The sequence below is a fragment of the Hyaena hyaena genome, unplaced genomic scaffold (genome assembly GCF_003009895.1).
Source record: "Hyaena hyaena isolate Hyena2069 unplaced genomic scaffold, ASM300989v1 scaffold_113, whole genome shotgun sequence".
NCBI classification, from domain to species: Eukaryota; Metazoa; Chordata; class Mammalia; order Carnivora; family Hyaenidae; genus Hyaena; species Hyaena hyaena.
Genome location: NW_024080745.1, coordinates 723,037 through 742,838, shown reverse-complemented (window position 1 = coordinate 742,838; position 19,802 = coordinate 723,037). Strand labels below are relative to the sequence as shown.

At 41.1% G+C, this 19,802-nt stretch overlaps 1 protein-coding gene across 2 annotated transcripts; it reads right to left on the bottom strand.

Moving 5' to 3' along the window:
• Nucleotides 1–1,189: 1,189 nt before the first annotated feature.
• On the bottom strand, nucleotides 1,190–19,050 carry NUDT4 (nudix hydrolase 4). Of its 2 annotated transcripts, none has more exons than XM_039236603.1 (5): nucleotides 18,569–19,050; nucleotides 8,063–8,173; nucleotides 6,826–6,870; nucleotides 4,354–4,441; nucleotides 1,190–4,059 (listed from the first exon to the last, which is right to left on the bottom strand). In XM_039236603.1, the coding sequence occupies exons 1-5, from the start codon at nucleotides 18,665–18,667 to the stop codon at nucleotides 3,857–3,859; spliced, it is 546 nt and encodes a 181-aa protein (XP_039092534.1). In that variant the 5' UTR covers nucleotides 18,668–19,050; the 3' UTR covers nucleotides 1,190–3,856. The 2 variants fall into 2 exon arrangements, with proteins under 2 accessions (XP_039092534.1, XP_039092535.1); XM_039236604.1 differs by having other exon boundaries at nucleotides 4,354–4,438.
• Between the last annotated feature and the right edge of the window lie 752 nt (nucleotides 19,051–19,802).

The window sequence follows — 19,802 nt, the reverse complement described above, 5'->3', positions numbered from 1 at the left end:
ATTTGATCAAGAGGTAGGGTTTTAAGGTTCTTGATACACATTAATGGTCAAAGTATTCTTTTAATTTCATTTTTATTTTTTCAGGGAATGAGTTTGATTAAAAATTGAGAAAAACAGGCACCTTGGTGGCTCAGTTAAGTGCTTGACTTTTTGATTTCAGCTCAGGCCAAAATCTCTGGATTGAGAAAAACAGATTTATAATATTGGCATTAGTGTTTTAACAACCAGGAAATACGTCCAGAGGATAGTTAGTATTCCACATAGTGGAAGAGTAACTTTGGGGATAATTAGTTGGAATCACAGCAAAATAGAGAAATCAAGGCTGGCATCTGGCAAAAAGAACATTGAGCCTTTGAATAAATTTGGGTCTTTGTGTAATGCAATGCTGAAAGGCCTTAGAGGCCTTCTTACCTTACTGCTATTATTTAGCCGATGGCACTAGTCAGGAAGGTATTAAAAGTAAGGTATGAGATCATTTTCAACCTGAATTTTTTTCCCCCTATAGCTCCACATGAAATATTGCTAAGTATTGGGGGGGATTTACATTATCAAATAAAATGTTGCTTTTGTAGATGGTGCAATGTAAGTCATAAAAAAAAAAGTAACACCTTGAAATACATTTTAGGAACTTTTGTTGTAAGCAGACGCCTAGACAAGTCACTTATCTGTACTCCATTAGACTGTAAGCTTCTTGAGGGTAAATGTACTCTGTATAAGCAACAATGCTGGGCATAAAGCAGTTGCTAATTACTGCACAGCTTCTGGTAAACACTAAGAATTTATGAGACAAAGTGTTAGCTAGAAACTTCATTGGAGACTGAATCCACCGTAGGACATTCCCACTTCCACCCATTTTGCTGAGTAATAAACTCAACTAGCATTTAGTCCTGCCATTTTTGTCTACGAAGTTCAGCTTAGAGCCTGCGGAGAATTCGTGTGTCAGTGTGAAGACAGTATTGGAAAATGCCAGGCTCCCTCTCTCCCCCACTCCCATTTAATAATCCTAGTCAAAAGCCATAAACAGTATTTTGGGGAAATACAACGGTGAGCAAGGTTAACCAGTTACCCTTCTAAAACAACTAAGTGATGGTAATATATAAAGTTATCTGCAGCATGTTCTAGCAGATTACTTAGGGTAAAATTTTCACAATGGAGTGCCAAACAAGTTTTCAACTTGGACTATGTTCAGTTATGTTAAAGAAAAAGATAATTTATTTCCATTTTTATTTGGTTTCCAAATATAAAAAAGTCAAGATTCTTACACCAATTATCTCACATGAGACCATGCAAAGCAATTTAGAGTGTATACAACAATCATTTCCACCCCCCATCCCTTCAGTTTTGCTACTTTATACAACTGTGATTGACAGAAAATTGGCATGTGCCTGTTGGAAAATTTCACCTATTAAAAAAAAAAACCAAAATGAAACACACACACACAAAACTCCCCAACAATTCAGGATAGTTGCTACTTTGTGTCTGCAAGTCAACTTGTAACCTAGTTATTTCTTTTATTTAGGAGGCACATGGGACTGAAAAATTTAGCTGCCAATTTTATCCAACTATCCCACAGAAAGCACAAGTAATTCCCCAACACTCTAAACTTTGGAGGGTTGAGATAGTAGACACTATTTGTTACCTGTAGTAGATTCAGCTGTTCAGCCTGAAAATGTAGGCTTTTTCTCTTAACAGAAATCGTAGGGCTAGACTGGGTTCCAGAAGAATAGTGAATCCCTCATGTGAAATTCAAAGTGTGACAACTGTATTCTGTTGTGTCCTACACATTTTTGCTAGTTGCATAGACTAAAGACACTTGGTCTGCTAAATGGCACTGAAGAAAAATCCTGACCCGAGTGGCACTACTTAGTTCAAATGCTTTTGACCAAAGAAAATTATACAACAATATTTATAGGCTCACTTTTAAGAGGTGGCAGACATTAATACTGTACATATCTTACATGTCAAATACATAGTCCAAGAGTTTATAAAATAAGTTCATGCATTATTACCTCTAAGAATATCATGTACAAGAAACCCCCTCCCCCATTACTTGTGACAGCATTTCAGGTGGACAGTTTTATATACAAAATCCAGTTTTTCTGCTGTTAGGGTATATAATTTAAAGAAATTTCAGATTACTGAAAAAAAAATCTAGTCCATTGAAGACTGATAGAAAGTGTCAATCTGTGGATTTAAAATGTTTCTTTAAAAACACCCAGAATGGATAACATCTGTCCAAAGAAAAACATAAAAATTCTGGATGATCATGTATGTTCGATCACACTACGTAATTTCAAATGAAATGTCATTGGTTACAAGTTCTTCTACTTTACTCATTCCTGACAGCATTAATTTGTGGACTAATGCTCCTATTTAGTTCAGCTGCATTTATGGCACAAGATCTTTTTCAGAACAATGGCACTGATTTTTCTTAAGTGTAACAGCACTCTATTTTAGCAGCAATTATATCTTTAAAGGTTAACAATTTGTGGAACAAATGTACAACCATGCTTACTTTCTACTCTATACTCACCGGTTACAGTATTTACAAGGCTAACATCTACATAAAGATCTTTCACTCACCTCCCAACCCCGTATCTTATTCAAAGTTTGTTTTTCCTCCCATCTCATTTGTGACTTGACGCTGGGGGTAGTACAGGAGTTTCAGACAGGGTACTTTATGTGTTTTTCAGTGGGATTCTTGATTCTGAGTATAAAGACGAGTGATGAGTGTTAAGACAAAATAATTCTTAGCTCAGGTACATTCTAGTGCCCCAAAACTTAGTTATAGGATAAAAAGTACTTATTGGCAACCTATAACAGATGAGACGTTCTGAGGTGTCCTAGTCATCTAAGTCTATAACAGCTGAACAGTAAGAAGGCCATTTTACTCAACTGGGATGCAGTCACCACTGACTAGCATTTGAGGCTAGACTCTAATCCTGTGGTTACTAGTAACCAGCAAGTTTAACTGAAGAGGGGTCAGTAAATTCAAACACTGGAAGTGTATTTTTTAAAGGAATTTACATCAAGGGTATTATGGTTCTCAATCAAGTACTCTGTGTAGAGGTTAAGGATAAAGGGAACTGGCAACCTAGCATGCGAATTCTGATTCCGTGAATAGTTTTTCATGATAAGATGTATTTACTGCGTGCATCCTTTTTACTACACCTCTCTAAAAATCACTCTACATATAGTTAGACTTTGTGTTAAAGGACTATTGAGTTATTGGGGTGGGGGTTGGGGGGGATTGGCCATATCAGGTAGCTAGTGACATAATACCAGTTGTGAAAACAGACCCACGAGTTGATAAATTCCTGAAAATAGTGAAGTCAGTCCTTTGTCAAAACAGTTAGGAACCATGCAGAGTCCCAAGTCTAGAATTTATCAATTAAAACGGTGTCCTATGAAACAAGTTTATGGGCCGATAGATTCCTTTAATATCAAGAATTATTTTCATAAGTCTCCACAACAGAATTTGTTGAAAACGTTAATGCTGTGAATGAGAGAATAATTTAGAGGGGAAATATGCCCACAAGTAAGGTGATGTGACAAAAACCACAGACTGACGTCTAATGGACAAAAAACTGAACAAAATGCTGTGAAAAAATGACAACTAGAATGGGGGGTGGGGCTAGGGGCACAGTTAAGGCATCTAAAAAAAATTCCACATGGCTTTGGCGTATTAAAATATTTTACACTTTTTTTTAAAAGAAGATTTGAAAACATCTGAAAAACATGCAAATTGTTTGAAAATCCTGCATGGCAAATTCAGACAGTTTGCAGGCATCATTCAGATGTTTGCCAAGGAAAAGAGAGACCTCTCACTGCACACGGGAGGCCTGCCCCGACCTCTCTATCTGACACTGGATGGCAACCCAGAGGTCTGTGCCGCAGTCACAAACAAACTGTTGTTATCTGGAAGGGAAGGGACCGTGGAATTTCCATTGGTTGGCGAACAACCCAGCTTTAGTTTTTCCAGATACTCTGCATGTACAGGCTTATGACACTGGAGAACTTTGATGGCATCTTCTACTTTGAACCATTCTCTCTTCCTTCCTAGAAAACAGTATGACATTGGTCAGTATAAAGTCATTAAAAAAACAAAAACAAAAAACTAAGCCACATCCTTTACCAATGCCCCTCACTCCTCCCCAATAAATAACGACTTTTTTGCTTTTGGAATCGCTTAGACAATAAATATATTGGGGGAAGAATTTTAAGGTAATTCAAATGTGGACATACTGATCTTAAAAAAAAAGGTAACCCAAAATAATTTAAGATGAAAACTGTATCCAAGTGCGTAGTAGTGGAATTAAGAGACTCTGGACAGCAAAAGGCAAGGGAACTTACCTATATTAACAGAATCTTCCCAATCTTCTAATATTTCAGTGACAGTAAGAACATACACATATGTTCTGTGCTTTCGGTCTTGGTTCTGCTTGAATATAAAAAGAAAAGCATTTTAATCTACAGGAACTAGCCCTCACACATTTCTGAGGGGAAGAATTCAGCTGTGGTGTACTGCTCACTAGCACACAGGCAACTATATGTGGTTGTCTAGCCCAGCACGAAGTGAGTTCTGTGTAACAAAAAACAACTTAAAATGCTGAAATCAGCTCCCCATAACAGACCTTTAGCACTTTGATTTCAATGCACATGTTTGTTAATGACACTGATTAAGTATTGGTAGTTTAAAATCTTCCAGGTGAACTGTGTGCAACCAAGGTTGAGAATGTGTTAGTTATTTCTGGAATGTTATCTTTTACTCCTATATGCTGAAACTCTACTTTTAACCATACTAAAACTGCCACCTTGTGAAAATTAAACACAGGTTGGTCTTAAAATGAAGGGTCTCCCTACCTTCAACTCAATTTAAGTTAGCCTGTTTACTATAGTCTAGGACTTGCCTGATCTTTTAAATTTCTTTTTTTTTTTTTTTAATTGTTTGTTTATTTTGAGGGAGAGAGCAGGGGAGGAGCAGAGAGAGAAGGCGAGAGAATCCCAAGCAAGTGCAGAGGTTGACACAGGGCTCGATTTTACAAACTGTGAGATCATGACTTGAGCTGAAATCAAGAGTCAAGACCTTAACCAACTGAGTCACCCAGGCCTCCCCCCCCACCCATACAATAAATTCTATGTCCAATGTGGGGCTTGAACTCATGATCCTGAGATCAACAGCCACATGCTCTACTGGCTGAGGCAACCAGGTAGCCTGATAATTGCCCCAATTTCTTCCACCACAAACAATCCGAGTACTACACTCCATTCAAACAGCGTTATTAGGTCTTTGGAAAGGAATGGGAACAGCAAAAAATGAAAGGCATCTCTCACATAAAACATTACTACCCATTATTATTAAGAACCCATGGTCTTATCTCTATATCCGGAAAATCAATGCATTTATTATTCTATGTTCAAAAATTCATTGAAATCACCAGGGTGAATAGGCAGGATAATGCTAATTTTCCGTTATATTTTCTTTTTTTTTTTTTTTTATAAATATTTACTTCTTTTTTTTTTTTTAATGTTTTATTTATTTCTAGGAGAGAGAGAGAGAGAGAGACAGCGTGAGCAGGGGAGGGTCAGAGAGAGAGGGAGTCACAGACTGAAACAGGCTCCAGGCTCTGAGCTGGCAGTCAGCGCAGAGCCCAACGCGGGGCTCGAACCCACAAACCGCGAGATCATGACCTAAGCGAAAGTCGGACGCTTAACCGACTAAGCCACCCAGGCGCCCCGTCCGTTATATTTTCTAAGGGGAAAGGTACATTGATTACTGTTTTCTGTTCAGATTCTGTGAAATGTAAATAGCATTTGTAAAGCAGTTAATACTATTATCTTCCTATGTTATAAGCTTTATTTATAATGTGAGACGTTTTCTTCAAAAATCTTACCAACATATTGACAATGTGCTATTTGTACCATGGCTATTGTGAATTACAGAAAACCTTCAATGTATATTTCAGTTCAACCAGAAGATGGTGCTGTTGGGTAAGGCAAGTGTTGAATTCTGGAAAAGCTTGAATATTAACTTAAGAACTTTACTGCTAACACTGTATTTTGGGAGTCATCAATTCTACCAAGTTCTACACAATCTGAATTTCTGAATTCTGTAAAAAGCCTTAAAAATAAAATTTATAATAGTTCTACCAGAAGGACTGAACTAACACTTCAATATTATCTTGAAAAAATTTGTCACAATGTGTCGGGTATACCATGTATCTATGTCTGACTCTTGGAAGAAAATATATTTGAGAATAGTTTGGGTCTCATGACCTGACCATGTTTCTCCTTACCTTCTGTAGAATAACTGCCAATTCCAAATTCCCTCCACAAATTCCATTCTGACTTGAGTAATAATAGATTACAGGAGAATTCTATGCTTTTAGCATCTGTTCTTGTATCTGAGTGTTTTACCTTCATACAGTCCTCTAAGGATAAGTCAATATTTGTGTATCATCTACATGTTATGCACTATAGGCACAGGACACATTTCCAGACAGTATTCACAAGAGACCTAAGCCCTTCAGTGATAATGACTGAGGACACTGTACCTCCTAAAAAGTTTATACCTAAACAATGTACAGCAAACCAAGAGAGAAGTCCTTCTCTGACTGTACTGTCATATAGAAGTAATTATAATGCTGCACGTAATTGATGGCATATGAAAGTTAAGTAACTTTTACTTCCTTCCTAATCCTTATAATTTACTTGCTTAGTCATAGTTTTAGAGGAATGTCTAGCTTGGGCTGCTGCTAGATTATCTGGCCGGTTAGGAAAGAATCATTAATTCTTTCATTAGCAAGGATTACTTTTGTAACTCACCTCAAATATGCCCAGGAGTCTGCCTAATTTTCCTTTGACTCCAGCCTAATTAAAAAAAAAAAAAAAAGATGCAATGTAAAACTGTTAGACAGTTGACATGAAAATTATTTTCTAGCTATTTTGCCCCAAGGATCTAAACACAATAGACCCTTCCATAACAACCCTCTTGAAGTTTTTTTGACTATGCCAAGATTCATGACCTGTGGTTTGCTATACAACATGGTTTAATTTATTCCATATACAAGTTCAGACTAATCAGATTGTCATTTATTTTATAAGAAATGACAGGGATTGACCAAAAATTAGACTTTCTACCAGTTTGGCACAAACTTCATGAATGAAAACAGACTTTCTGTGTGAACTGATCAATCCCCCTCTGCTTTCTTTTTTCAAATGGCTTCTGAGGTACAATCCTCCCTATAGGTTCCTCTCCTACTACAGAGTCCTCGTTACTTTTACCAGGACTGTAACAGGTAACAGGCTGACGGCCATGTCCGTGTGCGCCCATTTAGATCCACACGGTAGTCAATACTGCATCAGTGCCTGCTGCCGCTTCTATCTAGGACGTGCCCTTCCCTCAGGAAGATGCTCATCCTTCAAGGCCGCTCTGAAACCTTTCCAACTACACACCAAGACCCAACAGGAACATCCACATTTGCTTCCCATTTATACCCAAACTGCTGTTCAGTAACTTTTACGGCAGAGTCAATGCTGTTTTGTCTGAGTAAAAAGCAAGTTCTGTCATCAGCTGTAAGAAGACAAGACACTCATGCTTTTGTGCATGTGTGCGCATGTCACATTTTACTGAACTTTAAGACAAAACAAGTAGAATAAAAGCAATTTGCTTCTTACTCATTTGAAAAAGTTACAGCACATGATTAATGTCTCTGAGCATTCCTGCAGTGCCTTACGGTGTAATATTAACCTTGCTCTGAGGGCCATCCTGTTCTACACTCATCAGGTTTATTGTCTGTTATACAATTGTGTGTTACACAATTCTGGGGGAACTTCTACCTGGATTTTAGCTCTCTTTTACCAGGCTTGACAAATACCTGCTTAACAAAATGCAAGCTCTAGCCACCCGTTTAAAAATCTTGAATCAGACAACAAAGAGAGCACTCGTGACCTGCCTTGCTTCTCCGTGCATGTAGCCAAAGAGCCACACAGAACACACTGTAAAGCTCAGAACACAGTGTATGTGAAAGGAGAGCAAATCAGCTACTACTATTCATCTCACCTCTTCATAAACCTCCCGCACGGCAGCACCACCAGGCTCCTCCTCTGGCTCCATTCCTCCTCCCGGGACGATCCACTGGTCTGGGTACCGACTGCTACTCACCAACAGCACCTGCAAGACCCACTCATTTTTTAATTTCATCAAAATTATTAGGGGTACACATTGTACCACCAAAAAAAGCAGCTGACAGCCTTTGTAAACACTCTTGGAATTCAGAATTCAACAATGTGATCACACCACTAAATCATTCTGAACCTAATGAAATCACTCAAACTACCAGATTCAATTAGTAAAGTTCTCCAAATCATGGATACTATCAAAAGATAAAAGTGGAGACTTGGTTTGCTAGCCACAGAGATGCATGCACTTAGGTTCGTGGTTGTATCTGCTACTCGTGAGTTACAGGACCTTATTATTCTGCTGCAAATGTTAAGGATATGTGACTCCAGGCAGTCACCCTGTTCTCTCACCTGGAAACAGTAAGAATACTTAAAAGATAACAGATACTGTGCAAAATGAATAGGGGAATTCATGGTAAGTTAATGCTCAATACAGAGTTGTTATTTTTATACGTATGATTAGGTGGAAAGAGGTACCCTTCATATTCCAAACTTCTATAAATGGGCAAAAGTCACTTCTTTGAATAACTGGCAGCTCAACTACAATTTATGATCTAGAAGAGGGATGGCAAGCTACAGTGAGCGCACTGCTTGTTTTGTGTAGTCTGTGAGTGAAAAATGGTTTTTATATTTTTAATTATATGGGATTCAAATTCCACTGTTAATAAAATTTTATGAGAATCCAGCCACACTCATTCATATTTTACATGCTGCCTATGGCTGCTTTCATGCTGTAACAGCAGAGTTGGGTAGCTGTGACAGAGACTGCATGGCCCACAAAGCCTAACATGCCATCTGGCCCTTTACAAGAAAAGTCTGCAGGCCCCAACTGAGAATAGCATTAACCTTGAAATTTGCAAATGCTTTTTGAAAAACAAACTAGATTACCAGAGAGTATCCTAGAGGTTTATGACTTTAATGGTACCTGAAACATGTATTATATATCCATCTTCTACATGAAAATTTGTGGGCTAGGTTAGGTTGAAATTCACCTGAGTTAAAACAGCAACAAAGTCTACTATGATAAATACCAAATGATGTTTATGAAGTAACAGGTGTCTTAACCAACCTGAACAAAAATGTTTACAAAATTACCTTAGTATATTGCCTCTCAGTAAACACATAACATTCTCACCAGATAAATCAATCAGTTCAGAGCAAAGTGTATTCCCTGACGTGTGTACTGGTTTTCTGACATGCATGCTGGTAGTGCTATCTGTCCAGCACTTGAGAGTTCACAGCCAGCATGAGGATTCACCTCCCACCCAAGAAGGCTGCCAGGAACTCATCCTTCCCCAGTTGGAAAGTTCTAGGATGATCGTAAATAGTTCAGCAACTCCCACCTTTCCCCAGCCTCTAACACACTGAGTTGGAAGATAAGGGAACATCTCTTCAGGCACATATCGCCTCAATTTCAAAAAGCAGCAGCACACTTCTGCCTATGGACACACCATCATCGCAGAGCAGTGATCAATTAATGCTCAAGGGGTCTGAGCGTTGTTTCTCTCATTCTTCATCTGGATAGGACTCCACTGCTTCTGCCAGCTTCATTCCTTCAAATGAGTAACTGGCAGAACAATGCAAATCTAGAGAAAGCACTGAAATTAACAGCTGATAAAGCCTTAGCTGAAACATGAATGGCTGACTGGGAGGGTACCGCCAAGCCCAAATATAGCAAATTTGGTAAAATGAAAACATAAGACAGCTTTAAATTTAAAGTGTTAGCAAACTGGGCTTACATATCAAAATTAGAAACTTAAGAGCCAGAATAAACAAATCTAGCAACAATTAGAAAACAGTTGTTTGAACGCAAAGATGTTTTGCAACTGTACAGATCATACCCAAGATGTATTTTGTTCCTTGATGTACCCAATAAGGGACTAATAATCTACCAATCAGTGCACCAGTTTCCTGCTCTGTAAAAATAAGCACCTATCCTTACAGAATTATTGAGTGTTTATGAGACTTAAATACCTAAGTACTCAATGTTGGCCATGACTAGTTCTTCTTCTTTCCCACTAATTGAACTGAACCAGCTTATCAAGAATTAGGCTTTCCCCCCAAATTTTGCCCATTTCATTAATTTTATAATTATTGAGAATTAGTGATGAACTGAGGGCAAAAAGGAACTATCAAAAAAGACTTTGCAAAGATTAATTAAAGGTGGGTTATTAAAAAACTGCTATCAAATTAAATATGGATGAGAATACTGTAAAAAGGAAATTTAAAAACCCAGAAAGAGCCTACAAGAGTCTTCTTCAAAGTTGAATTAAAATTCTTTAAACAAAGTGAGACTGCAAATCAGATTGCATCTTTTGTTTTATTCAAAAAGGAGGCTTACCAACTATCTATGCTATTCCAAGGCTCTGGCCTATATATGGAGACTGGCAAGTGTTAAGTTTTTAAATTAAAACAAAAATTCTTAAGGTACAAAAGCATATGTCTTGCATCAAGGTAAAAGTAAACTAGCTACTGTTTCAGACTGCAGAATTGGAGGCCTCTTTTCCTGGTCACTAGGTGTGGCTTACTGACAATCTAGTTTTTATTGCCTGGATGAAATTCTTATTGTTTTTATAAGATATAGGTTTTTGTCATGTTAGCTAACATACAGTGTATATAGTGTGCTCTTGACTTCGGGAGTAGATTTCCATGATTCATCACTTAAATACAACACCTGGTGCTCATCCCAAGAAGTGCCCTTCTCAATGCCCATCACCCATTCTCCTCCACACCATCCCCCCGATCAACCCTCAGTTTGTTCTCTGTATTTAGGGGCACTTGGGTGGCTCAGTTGGTTGAGCATCCGACTTTGGCTCAGGTCATGATCTCAGTTCGTGAGTTCGAGCCCCACATAGGTTTGTGCTCACAGCTCAGACCCTGCTTCGGATTCTGTGTCTCCCTCTCTCTCTGCCCCTTCCCCCCCTTAAGTAAATAAACATTAATAAAAGAAAAAAACAGTTTGTAACTTTTTTTTTTTTGCCTTTCCTTCCCTTCCCTCTGTTAAGAGAACATGTATCTGTTTTTCCCTGACTTATTTCACTTAGCATAATACCCTCTAGTTCCATCCACGTTGTTGTAAATGGCAAGATTTCATTCTTTTTCATTGCTGAGTAGCTGGATGAAATTCTTAACTACCCAATTCTATGTTCCTAAAGTACTTGATTATGTTCATAATGGGACAGGACACTGCAGGGGCTTGCTACTGGAAAAGTACATTAAAAAAAATATATATTTTAATTTATTTCTGAGAGAGATAGAGAGTGAGCGAGCATGAGCAGGGGAGGGGCAGAGAGAGAGGGAGACACAGAATCTGAAACATGCTCCAGGCTCTGAGCTAGCTGTCAGCACAGAGCCTGATGCAGGGCTCGAACCCAAGAACCGTGAGATTATGACCTGAGCTGAAGTTGGACGCTTAACCAACTGAGCCACCCAGGAGCCCTGGGAAAAGTACATTCTTATTTATTTAGTAAACGGGGAGTTTCAAAACCATTAATATTCATAATGTTTGAATCCTGAAAAAATGAAATTCAGCATCATATATCTAGGTCAATGATAATTCCCATTTGTCCCAAGATAATGTTTAAGAGATAAATTATATAAAGTTAATAATGTTGCAAACCCATTAATATAGTCCGTGTCTGCTTTTCTGAACACTTATGCTTCTAATTAAAATCAAATTTTTAATCTGCAGTCTACAGGACATCGTTCACATATGACTGAACTTGTCTTCCGAAGTCAGTGACAGGAAATCTCTACATGCTTCCACAGCTCCCTTCATAAATTACTTTTTAGAAAGCCTCATGAAGACAGATCTGTATAGTTTTGGATAAATGATTTAGCAGAAACTGAAAACTTATCTGTGCAAGAGTCCCCTGACATTCCAAAACAATTAAATTTGATCAAACCATTAACTTCAAATATATCTTTCCAAAATAAATGAGTAATTAATACCTGTGGTTTAGAATGATCCCCATCTAAACTACTAGTTTAAGACATTTGATAATGAGCCTTTGGTAATGAAACAGATTTGAAAACCAGTATGTTTCATTATGTATTTGCCTACTCCTCTAGAGTACTTCATTCGAGGTTCAAATGAGGTCAAGGCCAAATTTGTATGTTTGTTGTTTGTGTGTGGAGGGGGGAGTGGTGGTGATTATCTAGCAGGGTAGAAGAAATGAATCTGAACAGCATAAGTAGAGACAAAGATGATTAAAATCCCTACTACATGAGAAGAATCTAAAACTATAGAACTGTATCCCAAATCATTATCATTCCATATCCTAGGGAAAAAAAGCCATATAAACATTTCTACAACACCCCCCAATCTACTAGATCTGTAATATAGCTTTAGCATGCTTAGGAATGCTCTAAAAACATTATTTAGATTACAAAATCTTAGTAAGGGGATACACCAATAGCTGACAAATCCAGACCTGGTTGTTCATAGGTTTTAAATTCCATTTCAACCACCTTTCTAGGTGTATTACATTTTGTGTATCCAACAAGATGACAGTCTGCCACATTAGTGACAAGGTGATGGAGAAAGGTTAGTCAACCCACCAGGCTGCAGAATTAGACTGGAATCACACTCAACCTCAAAGCCAGCGCTGTTGCCCACCTTCATATAAGCATTCCTGCTACTATACTGTCAGACCTCAACCCTACCTTCCATGTGCATTCAACGTTTATTAGAATAAAACACCATTTACCTGTCATTGTTAAGAAACCATTTCCCACACTTGTCTTTTTCTTAGATTCCTAATGTTTTAAGCATTTGGAATATAAGTATTTCTCACTTTTAGCAGCAGTAGTGTAGTGATAATGGCCTACTTGGAACCAGCCCTGAGTCTTGCTGGACAACAGTTTGTCTATGAATTGGAATAATCTACAGTATAGATTCAATATCCTACTATGACCTAGCAAGTCCTCCTCACTGGGGGGTTGTAAGTGCTTGTAAACTAAAAAAATGCTGTTCAAGATCTATGCAATGCAGTTATGCCTTCAGAGCATGGAAGTAAATGAAATTCTTAGTTCTATTCACCAAGTGGCCCCCAAATGCCATTTGTGTTTCAGCTTTTACTCTTATAACTGGTCACAGCTTGCTTCTGGGAACAACTAGTCACTACAAATGACTATTTCTTTCCCCCCGGGGGGGGGGGGGAGAGGGGGATGACTATCCAGAGAACCCCTCAAGTGATCCATAAATCTAGGAATGAAGAGTTTTATTTTGTGAACTATAGCTATTTAGAAGCTGTATTGGGGTTTTTGTCCTTTCTCGCACGTTATCATGAACCAGGATGCATGAATGATTAAAACTTTTACCATAGTTAGCTGTCTTATAGGCTCTTAACTAAAATTAGGCCAGCAAGCAGTGTATTATTAGGAATACCCAGTATGCACACAGACGTCTTAAAAGATCTTAAGTGGTTATTGTATCCATTAGCCAGCTACCTACTGCTATGATTAAGCAAATTAGTACTACTTTTTGGACTATTGAGGCACAGAAATTACCAGGGTCAGAAATTACCCAAATCAGATTATTTTGGGAAAACGTGTTTAGCCCAAATTAGATTATTGCTAGGCCAAGAAAAGATCAAAATTCCAAATTTGAGTATGGTTTCTCCTGAATGCATATCACTTTTATACTATCATAAAGTCGAAAAATCACAAGTTGAACCATTGTAAGTCAGGGACTATCCTTATGGGATTGGTAAACAGAAGAATGCTAAAATGGACTGATCATGACATTTTCTCGTAGCATGTCAATGTTTTGAAATGATGGGCTTAGCTTTTACATACACTGGAGGAAGCCTTCGTGATATATACCGAGAGCCTAAAACAGATGTAAATTGTACTAAAATGCCTTCCCTTCAAGGAAGTGGCTGCTTGAATGGCCTAAGCAGCTCTTTTTGGCTAGGAGAGCTGCAGGCACAGATGGTACTTCCCTGTTTAGAAAAGACTGCCTTCAGATAGTTATTTAATTTTCATGATAAAGTCGTCTCCATTTGAAGCAAGTATCTTAAAGCAGAGCCTAAATCTGAAAGGACTTCTGCAGAAATATGAGCCCCAGATTGTTTATCTGAAAAGGCAGACTGACTGCCTGTTGCTCCCAAGCATACAATGTTAGTACAGATGTATCTGTACTAGAATTTCTTATTAAGATTGTTTTATTAGAGCTCTGGTTTTAGAGACTCACAGGTTTTAAGACTGCTTTCCCACCAAATCTTAGCTTTAGTGCATAATTTTGTAGAATTCAGACATTTTAGTTAATACACACTTGGCATTTAGCAGACAGTAGAATGCAGCCCTGGCTCAAGGAGCTTAAAAGCTAATTAGGGCAGTAAGTCCAAGTCGAAGAGTAATAGGCAGTTCTTAAAACAGTTTTGTTAGCATTTCCCACTCACAATTGTCCCTGGATTCCACCAAGAATCAAGTCATTTCTATTTCTCTTTTCAGAACTCTATCTTTTTTTTTTTAAAAAAATATTTTTTTATTTATTTCTAGGGAAGAGAGAGAGACAGCGTGAGCAGGGGGAGGGTCAGAGAGAGAGGGAGTCACAGACTGAAACAGGCTCCAGGCTCTGAGCTGGCAGTCAGCACAGAGCCCTACGCGGGGCTCGAACCCACGAACCGCGAGATCATGGCCTAAGCGAAAGTCGGACGCTTAACCGACTAAGCCACCCAGGCGCCCCTTCAGAACTCTATCTTATATTGCTGCTAGATCATCCTCAAGCTTTAATACACTTAAAATGTAAATATTCCTTGTTCAAAACTAAGTGTTCCTGTCTTGCCTAGCAACTCCTTAGCCTTATATACAAGGTGCTCTTTTTCAACTAGTCCACAGCCCTAAGTCTTGCTCTGTTTGTGATGCTTGGTCTTTTCCTCTCTAACTCACTGAAATCCATCTCCAGTGATCTTAACCCTGAAACATCTGATATTACTTTTCCCATACTTGATTTCCCTTTATATCAGTTTTGTCTATCCAACCACTACAGAGTATGCTTTTTAGGAGTGGATTCTTTTCATTTCTGCATCCCTGTTCAAACTATCATATACGCAAATGTGTTCAACAGAGTCCATTTCTGGCTGCCTTCTGTGAATGTACTGTTCTCTTTCACTGCACACACACAGTATTCCAGCCATTCTATGTGGGATACTCGTGGGCTTGTGTGGAAGCCCAACAACCAAAACTAAGGGTGGTTCCTACAGAAGTAACGAGGTGGAGTGAGGATCAAATGTATAGGAGATTTAGAAATAAAGGATCTGGGCTCAGAAAGATCTACCAGCTTCTGTGATCTTGGGACAAGTTAGCTCAGCTGCCTAATTTCTTACTATACAAATACTAATGCTTATTTACCTCCCAGGGAAGATAAAATGGGCAAATATATAAAACCACCCCAAAGAAAAGATAGACTTTGCTGTTTCTTTCCTCAAACAACCTGTTCTCAACTAAGGGCTACTGATGAACGCCTTCAGTACAAAGAGAGCCATATTGGAGCACTGCATAACTTTTTGTGGTCAAACAGCAATTCCTATTTTACATCAATTTACGCTCTATAAACATTCCATTCTGAAATAAGGCATACATTTAAATCTCCCAACAGGGATCTAGGTGTTATGAACCCAGGAGGGGGAAAAAGTCCCATCTATTAGGGTGGTTCCTACAGAAGTAACGAGGTGGAGTGAGGATCAAATGTATAGAGGTGGATTCAGGCTGTTTTGTATCCTATCCTTGGAAGGCTACCAATGCAATTTCAACAAGGTGGGAACAAATTCACAGCAAAACAGCAAGATGTCCAGGAAAGCTAACAGGATCCTTTTTGTAACTATCACATAACAGAAGGAGCCTCAACTATATGCAACTACAAAAATGTAGATCCTAAGCCACACACTGAAGTTGGCTGTGCATTTTAGAGAATTCCAAGCCTTCCCTCAGAGCGTATTCTCTAACAAACTGACTTGATTTCTCAACCTGTATGGTACCAGATTTATTCATATAACAGATTTCTCTATTAAATGCTCCAGAGCTCGCTCCTTTCTTCATTTTTTCTAATGGCACTAGTCTCTTGTCTCAACCAGAGGCTAGGAATTTAGCATTTATTACAGCAGGAACAATTTCCAAGCACAAAAATAACTCCTTGATCTGCTACAATAATTTCTAAAGTGTTCTTCAGGCTTTGCTTTACCATTCACACAATACAGATCATTTCAATTTCCTCCCGTTTCCTATATATTCCCCTGGGAACCGTTTTTACAAAGCATGAATTCCAAGTTCAGGTTATGGCAAGACTTCAAAGTCGTCACTTCCAGAAGGCTTCCAAGCTCAGCCTCACAAAATCTTTCATTCAGCAAATAGCGTGCACCCAATTGCTATGGAGCCCTGTGCCAAGAGCCCAGCATCAGAAACGGGCTGGATCCTGAATTCTGACTCCACCACTTCCTAATTATGTCATTTGGGCAAAGTACTGAGGCTCTGCAACCGTCTCTTCACATACAGACCAGCACAAAAAGGATTAAATGCAGCAAACTTAAAGGTCTTCAGGTAAGCCCCACACTCTATAAACACTCAACCAAGAATGTGATTACGCAACACTGAGCAAATTAGACCAGATCCTTGACCTATCTTGATCACTGTGGGCTATTATATGCTTTTATATCCAAAGTTTGTTTTTGCCTCAATGCACTTGATGCTTGTAGACTGTTTCTGTGTAAATGTTAAAAACAAAACACAAAAACCTATCTCCTTTTAGTTTCCAGCTCTCCTAAGTGGGCCCAGGTCATAGAGTAAGAACTATACCACTGAGTGTACACTATGTCATGTTCATCCTAACTTCAGGGATGAGCAATAAGGAAGCCATTAAATTCCTGTCTCCAGCTTTAGCCTGGTATTTTATTGGACACAGTTGGTTATGGAAGCAAAATTCAGATTGTTAATTTTTTCCCGTCTAATCATTTTAGGAGTGGCAATGCCTTTAAAAAAACTAAAAAAAATTTTTTTTGAGTTTATCCGTTTATTTTTTAGAGAGAGACAGAAAGCAAGCAGGGGAAGAGCAGGAAGAATCCCAAGCAGACTCCACGCTGTCAGCACTGAGCCCGATGTGGGGCTTGAACCCAGAAACCGTGGGATTATGACCTGAGGCAGAACCAAGAGTCCGAGGCTTAACCGACTAAGCCACCCAGGCAATCTTAAAAAACTGTTAATGTTTATTTATTTTTGAGAAAGAGAGAAACAGAGCACAAGCTGGGGAGGGGCAGAGAGAGATGGAGACACAGAATCTGAGGCAGGCTCCAGGCTCTGAGCTGTTAGCACAGAGCCGGTAGCAGGGCTCGAACTCTAGAACTCGTGAACCCGTGAGATGATCACCTCGGCGGAAATCGGAAGTCAGACAGATGCTTACGGATGGAGAGGAGTGGCAATGCTTTAGAAAAAAAGTCCTTGGCTACCAATCAGTATTATTGTTTTAAGTAAATTTGAAACAGTGAACCATTTTAAGTTAAATGTAACTGAAACAAGGAAAAACTTTTCTCCAGGCAAACCTTGAGAGTCTCGCCATCAACCCAATGAAGGGTAAATTAAAGACTGCTTACTCTTAGAGCAAGAAAGGCTGCTCCTCTCCAGATGTCAATCTAAATACAGCAAAGTAAAGAAACCTCGATACATATGCTGAGAGCTAGAGATTACTGTCTGAAAATGGCAACTCTGCCCACCTCTAGTCCATCTTCTTCCTCTGGCATTATTCCACTAGCCATCTTTCTATTGTCAGAAAACTTTAAGAAGAGGCCTTTAAAAAATATGTCAAGTATAACTACGCCAAGTGCTTGCGAGTTAAAAGGTCCACTTAAAAGTGGAACTGAGAAAACCGGACCGAATGGGGTTTTATTTTCAAGCACGGGGATTGTCGGGCTATTCCGCAAACATCCCTAGATTTAACCCGAAACCGCAAACTGCTCTAACAGGGAAGGAACATGTAACAGGGGCAGAAGGCTCGGGCTGCAAGACCCACGCCATTTCTGCCGCCTCCGTTAGCACTCGAGGTTTATCTGGCTTTACCCAAGTCGCGTGTTAAAATGGTGACTCCCTCCCGAAGCGACCTATGCGGCCCGGGATCTTGCCGCCGGCCAGGAGGCGCGTCGGCCTCGGGGCCTCACGACCGCCCGGAGGAACACTGGGCTGGGCGAGCCTCTTTGTCTCTTTTATCAACCCAGAAAAAGGAAGGAAGGAGGGAGGGCGGGAGGGAAGGAGGGAGGGGGCTAATCCCTCCCATCCCGGTGGCCAAACGAAGGGGTAGGGCGAGGAAGGAGAGGGCTAGGACCCCCAGCCGGCCCCCCACCCCCCAGCCCTCCCCGGCGCCGCGGCGGAAGGCGCGGAGCGCGCCGGCCGCCCTCACCTCGTCCTCCAGCTCGCTCCGGAAGCACAGGCACGCCGCCCGCTTCTTGAAGCCCTCGCGGTCATAGGTCCGCGTCTGGTTGGGCTTGAACTTCATCATAGAGGCGGGCTCTTGCTGCCGCTGCTGCTCCGGCCGCCGCCGCGGGGGCCCGGCCGCCGCCACCCCGCCGGGGAGTTGGGGCGCGGGCGAGTCGGGGCGCAGGGGCGCGGGGAGTGACAGCGAGGCCGGTCAGTCCCGGAGCCGGCGGCCGCTTCGACGCGGAACAGGGCGAAAGCGCGGGTCACTGCAGCCCGGGTGCCGGAGAGGAAGAGCTGCCTCTGCCCGGGCGTCCGCCGCTCTCCATGGAGCCCGTCGCCCGCTTGCCTCCGCTTCCTCCTCCTCCCGCTGCTGCCGTGCCGCCGCCGCCGCCGGGGGAACAGCGAGGCAGGAGACTCGCGCCACAGGCAGACAGTTGTGAGAACTCCCGGCAACCTGGCAGCAGCGCCGCGGCGGCTTCGCGCCGCCCCCACCGCCTCTGTATTTAAGCGAGCCCGCGCAGCCCCGCCCCCGCGCGTCCCGCCCCGCGCGTCCCGCCCCGCGCGCGCCAACGCGCCTGCGTGCCAGGACCGTTGCGGCGGGGGAGGGGCGGAGGGGGAGGGGCCTCGGCCGCGCGACGGCCGGCGTTCCGCGGTGCCTGCGGGCCCGGGCTGCCTCCCGCAAGCGCGCGTTGGCTGTGGCGGGCCAAGATGCCAGCTAGTACGAAGAGGCAGAAATCCCTCCCCGCCTGTCTACAAACACCACTAGTTTCCCGTTTCCCATAAATGCCATTTCCAGGAGAGGAGGTCCAACTACGTACAACCACACAAAGTTGCACCCTGGTCAGTAAATGCCTTGCTGCACCGCAGCGGTTGCAGTCTCCGCAGTGACTGACGACCAGCCTTCGCCCGTGAAGTGCGGGGAGACGAGAAGGTGAAGGCCCGGAAAGGGCAAGACGTTGGTTGAGACGTTTTCGTTTGGGGCGGGGGGCGGGGGGTGGGGGGTTGGGGGGGTGAGTTGCTTTGGTGGTTTTGTTTTCCAGAGGAAGGAGGGCAGGCAAATTTCCTTTTTTTTTCCCTTAAAAAAAATCTTTGGTTAAGGGGTCGTATTTTTTTTTAAGTTTAATTATTTACTTTGAAAGAGGGAGGGGGAGAGAGAGAGAGAGAGAAAACCCCAGGCAGGCGAGAGAGAGAGAGAGAGAGAGAGAGAAAACCCCAGG